The 15,411-nt window shown below is 38.9% G+C and overlaps 1 protein-coding gene across 8 annotated transcripts in view; it reads left to right on the top strand.

Annotated features, from left to right (window-relative positions):
• LCORL (ligand dependent nuclear receptor corepressor like) overlaps positions 1–15,411 on the top strand; it is a 65,552-nt gene that overhangs the window by 19,449 nt on the left and 30,692 nt on the right. For all 8 annotated transcript variants that reach the window (XR_013990094.1, XR_013990095.1, XM_081019754.1 and 5 more), the window contains exons 2-5: positions 7,205–7,270; positions 11,268–11,347; positions 11,554–11,683; positions 14,169–14,423. Coding sequence is in view for 6 of the 8 variants with exons in the window: in XM_081019754.1 (XP_080875880.1) it covers positions 7,205–7,270; positions 11,268–11,347; positions 11,554–11,683; positions 14,169–14,423 (531 nt within the window). In the remaining 2 variants the exon portion in view is untranslated. The remainder of the gene's footprint in view (positions 1–7,204; positions 7,271–11,267; positions 11,348–11,553; positions 11,684–14,168; positions 14,424–15,411) is intronic.

The following is a 15,411-nucleotide window of genomic DNA, read 5'->3' as shown; positions in this document are numbered from 1 at the left end:
GCAGGTAGCTCTTCCTAAGCAGTGGAGTGTTAGAGTTTTGTCATCCTTACCATTCAGATCCATTTTGAGTGTTGGTTGTTCTTTGAAGAAGAAGAAGAGTTTGGATTTGATATCCCGCCTTTCACTCCCTTTAAGGAGTCTCAAAGCGGCTAACATTCTCCTTTCCCTTCCTCCCCCACAACAAACACTCTGTGAGGTGAGTGGGGCTGAGAGACTTCAAAGAAGTGTGACTGGCCCAAGGTCACCCAGCAGCTGCATGTGGAGGAGCGGAGACGCGAACCCGGTTCCCCAGATTACGTGACTACCGCTCTTAACCACTACACCACACTGCTTCATCCCTCTTCTGGTCTGATTGCCATTTGGTGTGCTGTCCTGCTGGTGGACATCTTGTGTCATTACAGATGATCATACAGGTGGCTACCTAATTCAAATTAAACTGCTGCAAAGGACTGCAGCATTAAAAAAGTATTTGAGACACCTGAAAGTAAAAAATAAGGATGCCTGCCAAATCTTTGCTGGAATAGTGCTCCACAGCATAGGATACTGCAGACAGTACTCCTATGGATGATTTCCATCAATGGAATATTTTTCCCCCATTCTCAGATGTGATGGAGTAGGTAGGGGCTTCTTGCTACAAGAGCAGGAGGAGGAAATATTGTTTACCCCCAGCACCACCTTCCAATTTATTCAAAGGGTTCTGCTATCCAGAACAGACTTTTCATGGTGCATAGAGAGCAGAAAGAATGGATTAAAATCACATCCCACCTGTAGGAACATGCAGTTTGCAGAGGGTCACACTGAATACAGGTGCAGATTTTAACATGTTTATTATATAAAATTAAGATTGCATTTTAAGATGGAATATCTTGAAGAGATGCTTCAGATATCAGAAGATTTTTAAAATTCACTATTATTAACCCATGCTACTTGTTTTCTGAGTCAAACAGATTAGAAAATGAATGTCCCTATAATTAACATGTCACAGAACTAAGATATAATACTTTAGGTTATTTATTGGTTATTCAGCCAGACATTATAAGAGTTTTCTTATAGTATCATAATCACCCTGTTCATACATCATGGGTACCCAATTTCTATACCATGGTTAGCAGACTGGGATGTGTTTATCTGCTTCCTGCTTACCTTTTCTGTCTCCTGCCATAGGCTATAGCCAATACTGTAATCTGTGCAAAAATGTACTGATTCAGATTAACGCTACATGTTGAAACAGTAACCATAGCTCAACATTTTTCCATATGTGTATGTAATATACAGAGGAGTCACAACTTCAGATTTATATCTTCATGAACTTTATGTCTTGGAAATGTATGTGTGGTGTATTTCCAATACATTGGCAAGTTTCTTTCATAATACGCAGAAGATGGAGAAATCTGTAGCAGAGAAGGAGAAATCTGAGGCCGTGTGTGACCTTGCCATTGTTTTACAGCCATAAGAAATCTACGTGACAGATTTCCAGATTACATTCTTAGACCTGAAGATGTTCTATATTCTTTTAATATTTGAAAGTACTTTTATGACTTTTAAGTTTGGGGGAACCAGAAAAGAAAACTCTGTATTTAAACTTTTCTTGAATTTGGTGGTGAGGGCATTTGAGTATCTTAAAACAATCCTTTACACCTTCTAGTGTTACTCTAGCGCCACCATGAACTCAAAACAAGATACTGTGCTGAACATTAGGTATTAGGTGCATAACTAAGTTGATGTACAATGTTACCTTAATTTTCTTCTCCATACTATATAGCATTATTATTTCTGTGATGAGGTATTCTCAGAAACTGAAATATGTGATGGAGCCACGTTGATGTTTAGATCACTGACTCCACAGAATATGACTTTATGGCACAATAAGCTTTAAAAGTTCTTTGGCACTTCCTCCATTAGTATAACTCTTTAAAAAAAAGAAGTCCAAATATCTCTTCCGCACCATCTCAAAAATAAAACTACATTTGAAGTCACCACTCTGTATTCTTTCTTTCTTTCTTTGTCTTCTACATCTTTCATTGGGGACTAGAAGTTGGCAAATAAAGGTGGAGTGCATGTGAACACTTTATGATCTTATAAAGTATTATTAGAAGTGAGTTAGAGTTGGCACAATTGTCAAATATGGTCAATTGATTGCTTAGTATTTGATCTTGGTCAAATATGGTTAAATATTCAAAGAACGAAATAGCATACCTTTTTAAAAACTCATTAATGGTAAAATTTGTTAGCAAGATTGGGAGTGAGGGCAGCAAAGGCATGAGAACTGCAAATCCTGTAACAGTCCAAGGCAGATCTGCTACTGTCTCACTGATAAAGCTGGAGCCATCTTTACACAGGAACATAAGCATTCATCAGTGGCAATGTTGAGTGCACAGTGTGTCTAACTAGGATCACAGAGACTTTGGTTTAGAGCAGTGTTTCTCAAACTTGGTCCCTGACTGCTGTTGGACTATAACTCCCATCATCCCTGACCACTGGCATTGCTAGTTAGGGATGATGGGAGTTGTAGTCCAATAACAGTTAGGTACCCAAGCTTGAGAAACATTGGTTTAGAGTTTGATTTGGCCAAGAATATCATTATGTGATGTTGGCCCCTGCTTTCTGCCACCAGCCGCTTCTGCCCTCTGGTTTGTTAAAAATCCAGTTCAGCACTGAATGATACGTTTGAAAAATGTGAGACAGAACAAAAATCAATATTCATTTTGAAACCTGCTGCTTTATTTCAGTAATGAGAAGTCTGTGTCCTTCCAGACATTTTTGGGCTCCTCCCATCATCTGCAGTTAGTGTTAGAAACAGAGATGGAAAAGCTAGGAGCCAAAGGATCCCAGAACCTGGGTTACAGGCACAAAACCAAAATGGCTAGTCACCCCCCCAATGCAGCAACACTTTCTGTTTATTTTTTTGAAACACATGAACTAATACACAATTTACATCAGTGACAGTTTGCTATTATCATATTTTTAAGAGCAGCTCTTAATTGGATACCACAAACATAAATGGGGCTCAGCCTCAGCAATAGTTGTCAGCCATAAGTATATAAATACAGGGGTGGGGGTGGGGGGGTGTCGGTCTGTCTTAACTCAATATGTTATGTTGCAGCTTCAGCAAGTACCGCATCACAGTTAAATATGTCTCTAACAGTATATCAAACTTATTAGAAGAACAGGCCTAACAACACAACCCTAACCATAACCCTAACACAGAAATAGATCCTACTGAAATATATCAAGGCAAATGGGATTGGGGTTGCAACCTAATTTACTGTTTTTGAGCAGTAACTCTCCACTTGCAAGAAAACATTTTTTTGCAGGACTGCCTGTACAGCTGAGCCTTCAGAATCCTGTTACATGAAAGGTTCTGGGTACCTGGGATGCCACATTTACCATGGCAAACCAAATATGTAAATGTTAATGCATTTTGCAGGCCTTCCTTTTAATATACAGCATTTGAGAATCTCACTAAAAGATTCATGTTAGCACCATCCCCTCCTCCTCCCTTGAAGGCTGCCATGTCCTCTCAAGAGTGTTTTCTTGTCCCAGCCAATGTGAGTCCAATATTATGAGATTCATTACAATAAAACAACGAGGTGGCAGACTTACAAAGTGGGTTTAAATGAGTCTTTAAAATGCCATAATATTCATCCTAAATATTATTCCATAGTATTCCTTCGAAACATTGGGGGTTGGGGGAAGAGAGAAGGTCCCAAACATCTCCAAAGCATCCTTCCAGCGCCTCATTATGTAAACCAGAAAGGAATGCCCACAAATGGAGGAAGTAATCTTGTTGCTAAAATAACAACAAAGCAACCTCCCATTCTTCCTTGATTCCCCCCCCCCCCAAGCAAAGCTCATTTTGCTTAAAGAATGTCCATACAAACCCCTTCTAAAATAAGGGGGTGGGGGAAGATGACCACCTGGAGGAGAAAGAAGAAGGGGAGACAGACCAAATCATGCCTTTCCTACCTGGGAGCAAAGAACAGAAAGCAAACTGAAAAATGTGTGCCTCATTAACAACAGACAGCTTTTGGAATCCTCAGGAGGCTGGGAGCAACCCAGGCAGTTTGCTTTGTCTCCTGTAAAGTTGGATTCAAAGCTTCCCTCCTACCCACAAGAGATAAGTAATCCATTTAAACACGTGAAATAGCTTCACAGGTGGATTGTTTACTTATGCAAACAGTTCCACAATGGAGTGTCTCTAGCACAGGGGTCAGCAGACTTTTTCAGCAGGGGGTCGGTCCACTGTCCCTCATACTTTGTGGGGAGCCGGACTATATTTTGGGGGTGGGATGGGAAATGAACGAATTCCTATGCCCCACAAATAACCCAGAGATGCATTTTAAATAAAAGGACACATTCTACTCATGTAAAAACACGGGCCTTAGTTTGCCTACCCATGCTAGGCTAGCATATCAACAATAGTTGTTAACAGCTGCCCTTGCTATCCTGCAGTGGAGATTACTTTCATGGGCAAATGAGGTGACTGCAATTCTTAACTTGGTCATTAGATGGTGATCTTAAGTTGCAAAAAAAAAACGAAAAGTGACCAGTAATTTCGGACTGTGTGCAGTTGGCATGGCCAGTGGTCAGGAATGATGGGAGTTGTAGTCTAGCAACATCTGAAGATCCACAAGTCCCCCTGCCCCCAATTCATTCCAAACTGGTAACAAAAAATGATCCTGGCCATTGCTGCCACCTGCTACTCAGGTGGAGCAGCATCCAGTAATGTCCCCAACTTAAGCTGCAAACCTTCAGAGGATGTGTGACACCATCAAAGACCAGATTTATTGAAACTGGTCGTGAATTTATTGAGTAAGTTTCTGTTAGTTTACCATCATGTATCCCAAAATGCCTCTTTTCTATAGGTAGCTAGCTAGAAGGGAAGGTTAGTAAAACTATGCAAATATTAAAGATGCTTTCTGTTTTAAAACATTTACTGTATGTATATAATAAAACTGTAAGCAGTTGTGTGCTAAAAGACTTGCCCTTTAAACTGTTTTCAGTCTAGGTCTACTTTCAAACAAAGTTATAGTTGTGTTCTCTGCAACAAGCAGCATATGAATGGAAATTGGAGCTTTTGAAATTTTGGCTACTTCTTCAATGTTTACTGTCTTGCATATATCATTCTAGTATGGGAAGGGGCAGTATCTCTGGTGTGGGACATGTGTTCCTTCTGGGTAGTTTGTGCGCTCAGCTCTGGGCTCCAAGAAGCAAAATAGAGGAATGGTATTTGACTACTGAATGACATTTATATTTTCCTTTCCTGGTGTGGTTAATGCTGCCTTCTAGATTGCCTCCATTTTGGGCAAGCTGTATACTTCTTTGATTTGGCTTCCTGTTGTCTTTATAAACCATGCAAATGATGGCTGTCTCAAGAGGCTAGGTTATCATAACAGTAGTTTGTAAATAAAACTACCTTTACAATGTGTTATGACCATACATAGTAGCAAAGGTATATCAGAAGGGGGCCTCTGGATTCCTCCATTCATTAGGCTTTTAGCATATGCAATATAGGTAATGTTTGGTGATCCAAAACGTATGTGCAGCGTAAATATATGCTATACACCAGGGTTTCACAAACTTGGATCTCCAGCTGTTTTTGGACTATAACACCCATTATCCCTAGCTAGCAGGAGCAGTGGTCAAGGATGATAATTGTAGTCCAAAAATAGCTGGAGACCCAGGTTTGGGGAAGCCCTGCTTTGCACATTCTGCACATGTAAAATAGGAAGGTAGCTACTGGCCTTTCACTTATATACCAAGCCAGTGACAGTTGTGTTTTAAACTTACTGTATATGGCAACAATCACAGAGCTCCTGAGCTGGAGAAGAAGCTATTTGTGTAACAGAGGATCTTCCTCATCCAGTTTCGTACCTTGCCCAAATCAGCTATTAAACCGTGTTCCAAAATACTTAAATCTTAGAGGTGGAATGAGTAACAGCATAGCCTTGGTGTGTCCACAAGTTAACTATCATTTGAGGGAAGAACAAGAAAGGAGGAGGCAAAATTCATTCCACTCTGTATATAAATCGTAGCTGTCATACTAACTTTGATCTTGCAAACTTTGCCAAACATTATCAAATAAATAATAATACAGATGTCTACTTAACACATAATATTAAACCAAACTGGTTGTGAATTCTTAAGAGCATTAAAATGTAAAATATAAATTACACAAAAGAGAGATAATGTAGTACTGCAGTAAGACAGGATTGGGTTGTAATTTTACTTCAGAGAAATATAGACAGTAACTCTTTTAATTCTTAAATAAACTTTGTAAATATTGAACTGAACAATAAAGATAGCCTCATATTAACCAACAATCCATGTAATAAGTTAATCCTAGCAGTACTATCTATTAGGAAGTGCCCAGTAGTGCCTGGATATTTTTAGAAACCAACAAATACTGTGAAATTTAAATGGATAGTACAATTTGTGAGTTTGGAGCCATCATGCCAAAAATTATGTCTAGTTATTCCAAAAGCATGTTTCAGTCCACCATCTTGATTAAAAATTAGTCAAACATCTGAATAGCATCTTGGTGGTGATGAAGTCTTCCATCCCCACCACTGGAGTACAAGGACTGAGTTTGGTGATGATATCTCAAGATTCAAGCAAAACTATGTCAAATAATGGGCAAAGACAAGTTTCTGTGAGATCCAGACTTCGACAAACAGCACTGACCCTACCTTAGAAACCCTCTGCCAAGTATGGCAATGTTACCTACACAGGTATCTAAACGTATATTGAACAAACAAATGGACAGACAAACCTTTTTCCAAAATATCTAGTAGATATCTTGGGAACAAGCCACAACATTGTGTGAAGGGATTTCAGAGATTTGGCGGGCTGGGACACACAGTTTTAAGGGGGTGCAATTCGCTGGAGTTCTCACACAAGCCGTGATTCCCCCCCCCCCATGCTCTATTCCGAGATGCATTTGTGGGCTGGGGGAGATTATGTACAAGGTTATCAATAACGTGGATGGTGCCATTCTATCAGTAACTCCACTCCCCCAAAAAATACCACTTGGAAGAAGACATTGGAAGGGAAAAAGAAGATACCCACTAGCCAATTATCACTGAGAAGAAACTCCATTTAGTGTCTTGTCCCCAAATGCAATGATATACTTTTCCCACTGCTACATTTGTGTAAATAACTTTTTGATGTAATTGTAAAATGTTTCAATTTTTCTTTTTGGTAGGTTTTGAAAGTATTTTAGAAGGGCTTTATGGACCAAGGCTACGAAGAGACCTCAGTTTATTTGAAGGTAAAAAAAAGTTTGAAGTGCTTAAAGGCTACCTTTAAATAATGTGACAATTTGAAGCATGTTTTTGATAAACAAGGAATTGTGCTGGGAAATTTTAGTGTTTGTTGTCTTTGTTCTGTTCTCTACAAGTGCTTTTCCATTTCTTTTAACCTTGATTTAAGATTAGTTTAACGTCCTTGATTTAACATAAGTGTTCCTGATATTTTGTTCACTTTAGAATATTGACACTGTTAGTTTCTTTTTGGGGCATTACCTAATGAAAGGAATAACAGGAATCGGTGTACTGCTAAGATTATTTTTGAACTAATTAAATATGATAACAGTAATGATTTTGCACCATTATTATCATAACTGAATAAAGTCTCACTTTTCTGAATCCTGTGCAAATGTATATTTGTAAAAATATATTTCTTTCAATAAATTATTGTTTAATTAAAAAAAAAAAACTTTTTAAAAGAGAGTTGGTGCAGTGGCTGAGGACTATATTCCAGAGTCAGCAGAATCAAGCAGTAAAGCTTTCCCCATGTTTATGGCTTCAACGCTATCGCTTCTGCCATGAAAAGAGATGTTAGCAGGGAAAATAACAAGAGACTTCAAAGAAGTCAGGGAGACTAGTTTTTGGGTGCCTTGTACATCAGTCTACTTGTTCTCTGTGTTGGGATTTGTTGTTTTTTCTCTACTGTGATTGGGAACTGCTTGGAAATGAGTTGTCTGGACAGGGCAGAGAGGAATAGAAGTGGCCTTGGTATGCATATTCCAAGGCAGGAGCAGGTAGGGCTGGGGTAGAGATAGGCTTATGGGCAGAATGCTGGTAGACATTTGAGGGTTATCTCCCCTTCCCCATCTCATTGTCGTAGCAGCACCCCTTTTGTTTTTAAGCTTCTGTTTCTCAATTCAGGTCCATTAATAGATTTCATTCTTGATTAACATACTTAGCTAGTGTTTTATCACAGAAGCCTGGTCAGATGATGCTGAGTTAAAAGTCAGCTTTATCCACTGGATTTTTCTGTGTTGCAGTATATTAAACCTATTAAACCTAGAAGACGGGTAGTGGAGAATGCTGGTAGTGTTGTCTGTTGCAATTTCACCATTTAAAAGTTCTCTGGCAATCATTTTGAATGTTCTTAAGGGTCAGTGTTAGAGACAGAACTGGGCTTCTTGTGGATGTATCACCCAATCTGCAGTCCAACAGTCTTCCTACCTAAGTTAGCTGGGTGGTCTCAGTTTCCCATGGATTTCATCCATGCTGAGATCTACCGGTACTTGTCATGATAGCATTTCATGATCTCCATGACAGCTATGAGTCTGTCTGTTAATATCTGTCACCACTCAAGTGTCTGGACACAGTCTTGCTTTCATGTTTTGTGTTGATTGGGATGACAGTGATCCGAAGGTGGAATAACTTGTTATGGTTCTTTTGTCATGGCTGCAAAGCTACTTGGTAGGGTTTAGGCTTAGTGGACTTCCCCTCCTCTGTAGATATGGTTACCTACCTAAATACGCCACCTGCGGAGACAGACAAATCAAGCTGGTTTCAAGTTGTAGGGGATTTTCATGCCGCTACAGCTGACATTCCTCTTGAAACATAGTGATTTTTGGAATTAGGAAATGGTCCAAGATGCTGTATTACTCCTGAGCATCCGCTCCTGTTGGAAAACACAATGGTAGGAACAATAAAGGAAAATTAGTGAGGCATTTCACCAAAGACTGGACTAAAGCCATTTAAAGTTTCCTTTCATTTTGTAAGTTGTTTGTTTAATTTAAATATTGATAGCATTTTCACATCTTGGCTGTGAAGTCAAGACAGTACCTCCACTTACCTTCATCTTGAACAGCAATATGAAGAACATAATAGTGACCTAACTTAGAAGATTGGAAAGGTTTTCTGAGATAATGTATATGAGGATGGCAAACATGCCTTCCCCCCTCCTGCTCCAGAGGATACTGAACTACAGTCCTCATTATCCCATTATGACCATGCCGGCTAAGGCTGATAGGAGTTGTAGTTCAGCAAAATGCAGGACTCATTGGTTCACCATACCTGGTGTTTGTGGAACTCAACACTCATAAAAAGCATTATAAATGCTAAGCATTATTATTACTTTCATATAGTTGCACTGGCATTCTTCTTGAAGGAAAGGAAGATATTAATTGGCCAGTGGTCATCTGTCAATACCCATTTTACAAAGGGAATGGCTTGCATCTTTGAAATGCTGTCCTGGTGATGCCAACTTTGTTTTCTTTTAGGCACCAGGCAGAAATTAGATTGATGACCCAATCATTTAAAACATTTTTACTATCTTGAATAGCAACCCTCATTTGCCCACATTTTAAACTCTCAATTTATTGCACTTTTACCTGCTGTTTATTTTTTTAAATTGTTGTCTATATGCTGAATAGTTTATTGTTCTTTGTGTTGTTTTTAGTCTTTGTAAACTGCAATATATAAATGTTTTAAATAAATAAATATAAATGTAACAAATAATATAAAAAGAAAAAAAATCTGTAAATACAGTACTTGCTTAAGAGAACATACATTTTACTTTACGTACTAACCTCACAAGATATACAATCCCGCCATCTAAACATTTTAGAGCCCCATTTATTTCAGTTAAAAATACTTAAGAGATAACTGAGGTATCAAAATGTTTAGGTTTCATAAAATCAGGATGATTTTATATGGAGAGATTTGACATGATAAAATTTAGTGTTATTATGAGTTTTCTCCTGCTACTGACTAAATACAGTAAGGTATGGTATATTGTACAGTTCAGTTGGAACTAATTTATGGTGACACAATTATTTTCTATAATTAAATTGCCCGTCCTAAGATAGATACAGTATGGGATTTTCTAGTTTGGTGCTTTTCCACCATATATACCTGTTGAATTTAGTCCCTTTGGGATTTCTATAGGTTAATAGGTGCTAGAAAGTGTTGTTTTATTTATTGGAGTGCAGACTCCAGCCAAGAAAATACTCAGTGCTGTGTTCATTTGTTTTGATCTTTAAACAGCCAACATTTTCTCTAGTAGCAACTCAACTGCATTGCCCTACCAGCATCTGCTGCTATCTTGCTTATGCTGTCATGCCCCTTGTATTCCCCCAATTGGTTGACTAAGCAGGAGCTGACAATGGCATTTTCATCACCTCCTTAACAGAGTACTACTCTGCCTTCTAGGTACTAGAAAAAATCCTAGTGTTAGAAACAGATTTAGCTGGTGCTAGACTCTTAGTCTTGATGCTGGTGTGTTAAATTTTGTAAACAAACACAACCCAATCTGAATGAAGTCTGGAGAAATATTCAAAGTTCCTTAAAGCAAATACAGTGGTACCTCGAGTTACAAACACTTCAGGGTACAAACTCCGCTAACCTGGAAGAGTTACCTTGAGTTGAGAACTTTGGCGGCCGCAAGAGGCCCCATTAGCGAAAGCACGCCTCTAGTTAATAACAGTTTCAGGTTTAAGAATGGACCTCTGGAACAATTTAATCTCGTAACTAGAGGTACCACTGTAACTTGTGTTTCACATATCCAATATTAGAGGGGAGAATACCTCTCAGTGGGTTCAGTAGAAAGTGTTATATTGGAATCCTATGCATGTTTATTCAAAAATAAGTTTCATGGGGCATACTGCCAAGTTAGGTAGAGATAGCAGAGGTAGAGGTAGCATGAGGGCATCCTGGGGTTTGGGATTGCAGCCTTAGTCATTCTCAGTTCCCACTGAAATCTGGAATTTAAGTTTTGTCATAGTTACTTGCACTTAGGCTCCATTGAAATAAACAGAAAAAGTCACTATTCTGCTTGGGCTCCAAACTAATACAGTATATCTTTTTGAAAACAATGTGCTATGTACATATGCAATCTTCTCATGGTGACAGTTCATTGTAAAAGTATCTCTTCTTAAGAAGAGTTAAACAGATAATTGCCTTTCGTAGTAGTCAATTATAAGTTTCTTTAACACTTTATTTTTATAATTTTCTTTTCATTTCCCCCTCTAGACTGTGAACCAGAAGAAGTGGCTGACTGGTCTATGGATGAAAAATGTTCCTTTTGTAATTTACATAAAGACACAGTCAGTGTGAGTATGTGTGCTATAAATTGTTGAAAGAGATGGTTTCTAATATATTTATTAAAATCTTATTTGAATTCAAATTATTTTACAGTATAAAAGATCTGATGAATGCATATTTTTAAAATGGAAAGCCTTCTTAATCTTAGTCACTATTTGCAAACTTTTAGAGCCATAATTTACCCATATTTAGAAGTGTTCTTTATACCTTTTAGGATCATACGACAATTATTGGTTCTTTGCAGTCAACACCTACAGAGGAACTATCATCTCAGGGCCAGTCCAACACTGATAAAATTGAGTGCCAAGCAGAGAATTACCTAAATGCACTCTTTCGCAAGAAAGGTAATATTACTTCAGTTGATGTCATAATTGATTGTATTTGTCTAGTAATTCTTTTGAATCACTTTCAGCACGCAACCCTGCAATTGGATATTGCCATCCCTTTGCAATTTTCATATGTTCTGTTTGCCATTGCCAGTCTGTCCCAGTGTAGCTTTATATTCTTCTTTATTTTATTTTTTTTTAATTTAAAACCTTTTCTAATGGTAAGCATTTCTGATGCACTTACCTTATGCTAAAGCTACTTTAAGGGGGAACTGGTTACGGGGTGGGCCTCCCTTTTGGTTGGCATAGAACAGTATGCAGGATGGTCCTGTATCCATGCTGGAGCTACTTGTGGAGAGCAAAGGGAGAGTAGTTAGCAGTAGTCAGCAGCTGGAACACATACACTTCATAGCATGCATGGCTGTGACTGTTTCCATAATTTCTTGCCTTTTTGAGCAAATATACACTAGGCTTTTCAGTCAAGGGCATGGATGATGGTGTACACCTCTGCTTTCCAGGCATTGTTTATTTAGCACATAATATATAACTGCAATATTTCCAGATGATTTTCTGCCTGAGAATCCAAGAGTAATGGCAGCTTCTGGAGCATACCAAAATTATGCATCAGATCCTGTAGGGCTAAACAAAAGCCAATCAAGTGTGGGTAACTCATTTACTTTGCAGGAATTTCTAGATCTAATAATCTTCACGTTGTCTTCAATTTTAGTTTGTCAGCTTTCATGTAATATATGCATGACTATATACTCTTGTGCCAATTAGAGCTGGGCAATGTATTGATACATTGTCAAAAATCAGTTTGAAGTTCACATTGTGGTAACACTTTTATAATATGCAACATGGCGATATATCGCGAATCCCAATGTGTATGTGTGCTATGTAAAAAATTGTGATGTGGGGAAAACTGTGAAGCCAGTTATCACGGTGCCTTCTGCCCCTGTTACTCTGTACCATAAAATAACAGTTGTAAAAATATGTTAAAGGTAAGTAAACATGTATCCATTTTATACCCCTAAGTCAGTGGTGGCCAAACTTGGCCCTCCAGCTGTTTTGGGACTACAATTCCCATCATCCCTGACCACTGGTCCTGTTAGCTAGGTATGATGGGAGTTGTAGTCCCAAAACAGCTGGGGGGCCAAGTTTGGCCATCACTGCCCTTAGTAATAGCAGTTTCCAGGACATTACCCCGTTCACCTCTACATAGTTACATCCTTATTTCAGACATCGTGTTATATTGGTATATCACAATGTTGAAAACCAGGCATGGTTCAGCCCTAGTGCCAATTAAGTGTTTCCTACTACAGTATTACATGTTTCTGCCTATTTTTGCAGTAGGAAACATTGATCCTTAAAATCAGTTTGCAAGTGGGGCAGGGATATCGCTTCATTAATACCTTTTTTTTTGTAAGCTACCTTGAATGGAAAAAATGGTGGGATATAAATACTTTTTGAAAGGTAGTGTCATACCTCAGGATAAATATGCTTCAGGATAAGTATTTTCGGGTTGCGCTCTGCGGTGACCTGGAAGTAACGGAGCGCATTACTTCCGGGTTCACCGTTCACGCATGCGCAGACGGTCAAAATGACGTCGCACACATGCGTAGAAGCAGCGAGACGCGCAGATGCGTCTTACGTTCTGTTCAGGATACGAACGGGGCTCCGGAACGGATCTCATTCGCATTCCAAGCTACCACGGTAGATTAATGTCCTGCTCAGATGATAGCAGTAATTCAGAATGCATGGGCAAAGTACTTTCTGCTGGGTACTAGGGTAAGGGGTGAAAGTTGTCTATTCATGGAAGCTTCTCGTGCAAGATTCCTGCAATGCAGGGGGTTGGGCTAGCCGACTCTTGGGGTTCCTTCCAATTCTATGCAGCTGAGGACTTTCTAGCCCAGATTTTCTGTATTTTGAGGAGCTGAAGAAGCAGCTGCCTCTTTGGCATTGAAGATCTTAGAGCAGAAACTAGATAAATATTTGACTACAAGTGTGATTCTCTTGTGTATATTTGTATTCTTTCTTTGGGATTTTAGCCCTTGAGTTTGTTGAGCCAACAGGAAAATGTTGAATTAACTGCTATTATTTAAATAAGTGAAATCTGTAGAGCATAGACCAGGGGTCAGCAAACTTTTTCAGCAGGGGGCCGGTCTACTGTCCCTCAGACCTTGTGGGGGGGGTGGACTGTATTTTTTGGGGGGAAATGAACGAATTCCTATGCCCCACAAATAACCCAGAGATGCATTTTAAATAAAAGGACACATTCTACTCATGTAAAAACACGCTGATTCCTGGACCATCCGCAGGCTGGATTTAGAAGGCGATTGAGCCGAATCCGGCCCCTGGGCCTTAGTTTGCCTACCCATGGCATAGACCGACAACTTTATAAATGTTTCATTAGAGTATTAGGTCTTGATGCAGAGGGATAAAGCAAATGCAGTAAATGTGTTTATTCTAATTCATATGTTTATTTGCTATTATTTTCCTACAGATCTTCCTCAGAACTGTGATCCTAACATTCCCTTAGTTGCTCAGGAATTAATGAAAAAGATGATCCGTCAATTTGCAATTGAATACATTTCAAAAAGTAGTAAAATGCAAGAAAATAGAAACGGTTCGTCATATGAAACAAGTCTGATATGTAAAGGTATCCAAATGAACCAAACAGAAAATTCATTTCAGGAAGAACAGGATAGCCCTCTAGACCTCACTGTGAATCGAATACAAGAGCAGAATACTCAGCAAGGTAAATTTCTTTTTTGTTGGTTGGTTGTTTGATGTGATTAGAAATGAAATTCATTGAGTTTTATGATAAATAAGAAAGCTATCTTGAATACAGTTTTACTTACTATTATCTATACAAAATAATTTGTAAGGATAGGTGCCACAATCCACAGATCATGCATGATTCTCTTGCACGTATGACTGCACCATATTTAAATGAGCAGATTTTAAACACACCTGTTCACATTGAGTTTTTTAAAATGAATTGAGAACCTCTTGGAATATATCTCTTAAGTAGTTGCTGGAGTAGGGCATTTAAAATGTCACCAGTTTGTAACCAGTTGCTGTGGGAGTCATCCACTTCCTTCCTTTGCCACCAGCACTTCCCGTAGACTCTGAATCCAAGTGAAAGCAAGCAAGAGGGAAACGAGATTACTGTGCTTATCGTCCCACACACAGCATAAGAAAAGCACTGATTTTCTTCGCTGCTGCAGCTCCTAGATACAAAGGCCCAGTGAGAAAGTCCAATGAGAGAATCACAGCCACTGTATCAGGTTCTGTGGCTTCTGCCTTTAAAGACCAGTAAAAAGAGAAAACAGATTGATGGGAGGGTAGCCAGCCCTAGCTTACTGCCCCTGAAATTGCATGTGCTGGCTACACCTGCAGTGAAAATTGTAGAGGACAATATAATTTGCCACTTGGGTGCTTACCCATGGAAGGCTGCCAGCTACTTAGTGCAGGCAAGTGGCAAATTACAAGAGTGAATTGCGTATTTCTGCTAAATGTGCTGTCAGCCACAAATGAAGATTGAAAGTATAGTTAGTTGGGCATAATGATTAACCTTGATGTTATTTCAGAGTTGTAAGCATTGTTCTCTGTTTTTGTTTTTTAAAAATCCCTCTTAAATTGACCATATATCCAAATCAAACCAAGAAGGGACAGCTCACATGAAGTTCATTTGTAATTTAGTTCTAACCAGGACGTCATGAAAGAAATAAGGAGATAGTTCT

The sequence above is a fragment of the Podarcis pityusensis genome (genome assembly GCF_964106645.2).
Source record: "Podarcis pityusensis genome assembly, chromosome: 9".
Classification (NCBI taxonomy): Eukaryota; Metazoa; Chordata; class Lepidosauria; order Squamata; family Lacertidae; genus Podarcis; species Podarcis pityusensis.
The sequence above is the reverse complement of the archived record's forward strand: the minus strand, read 5'-3'. Positions and strand labels throughout refer to the sequence as shown.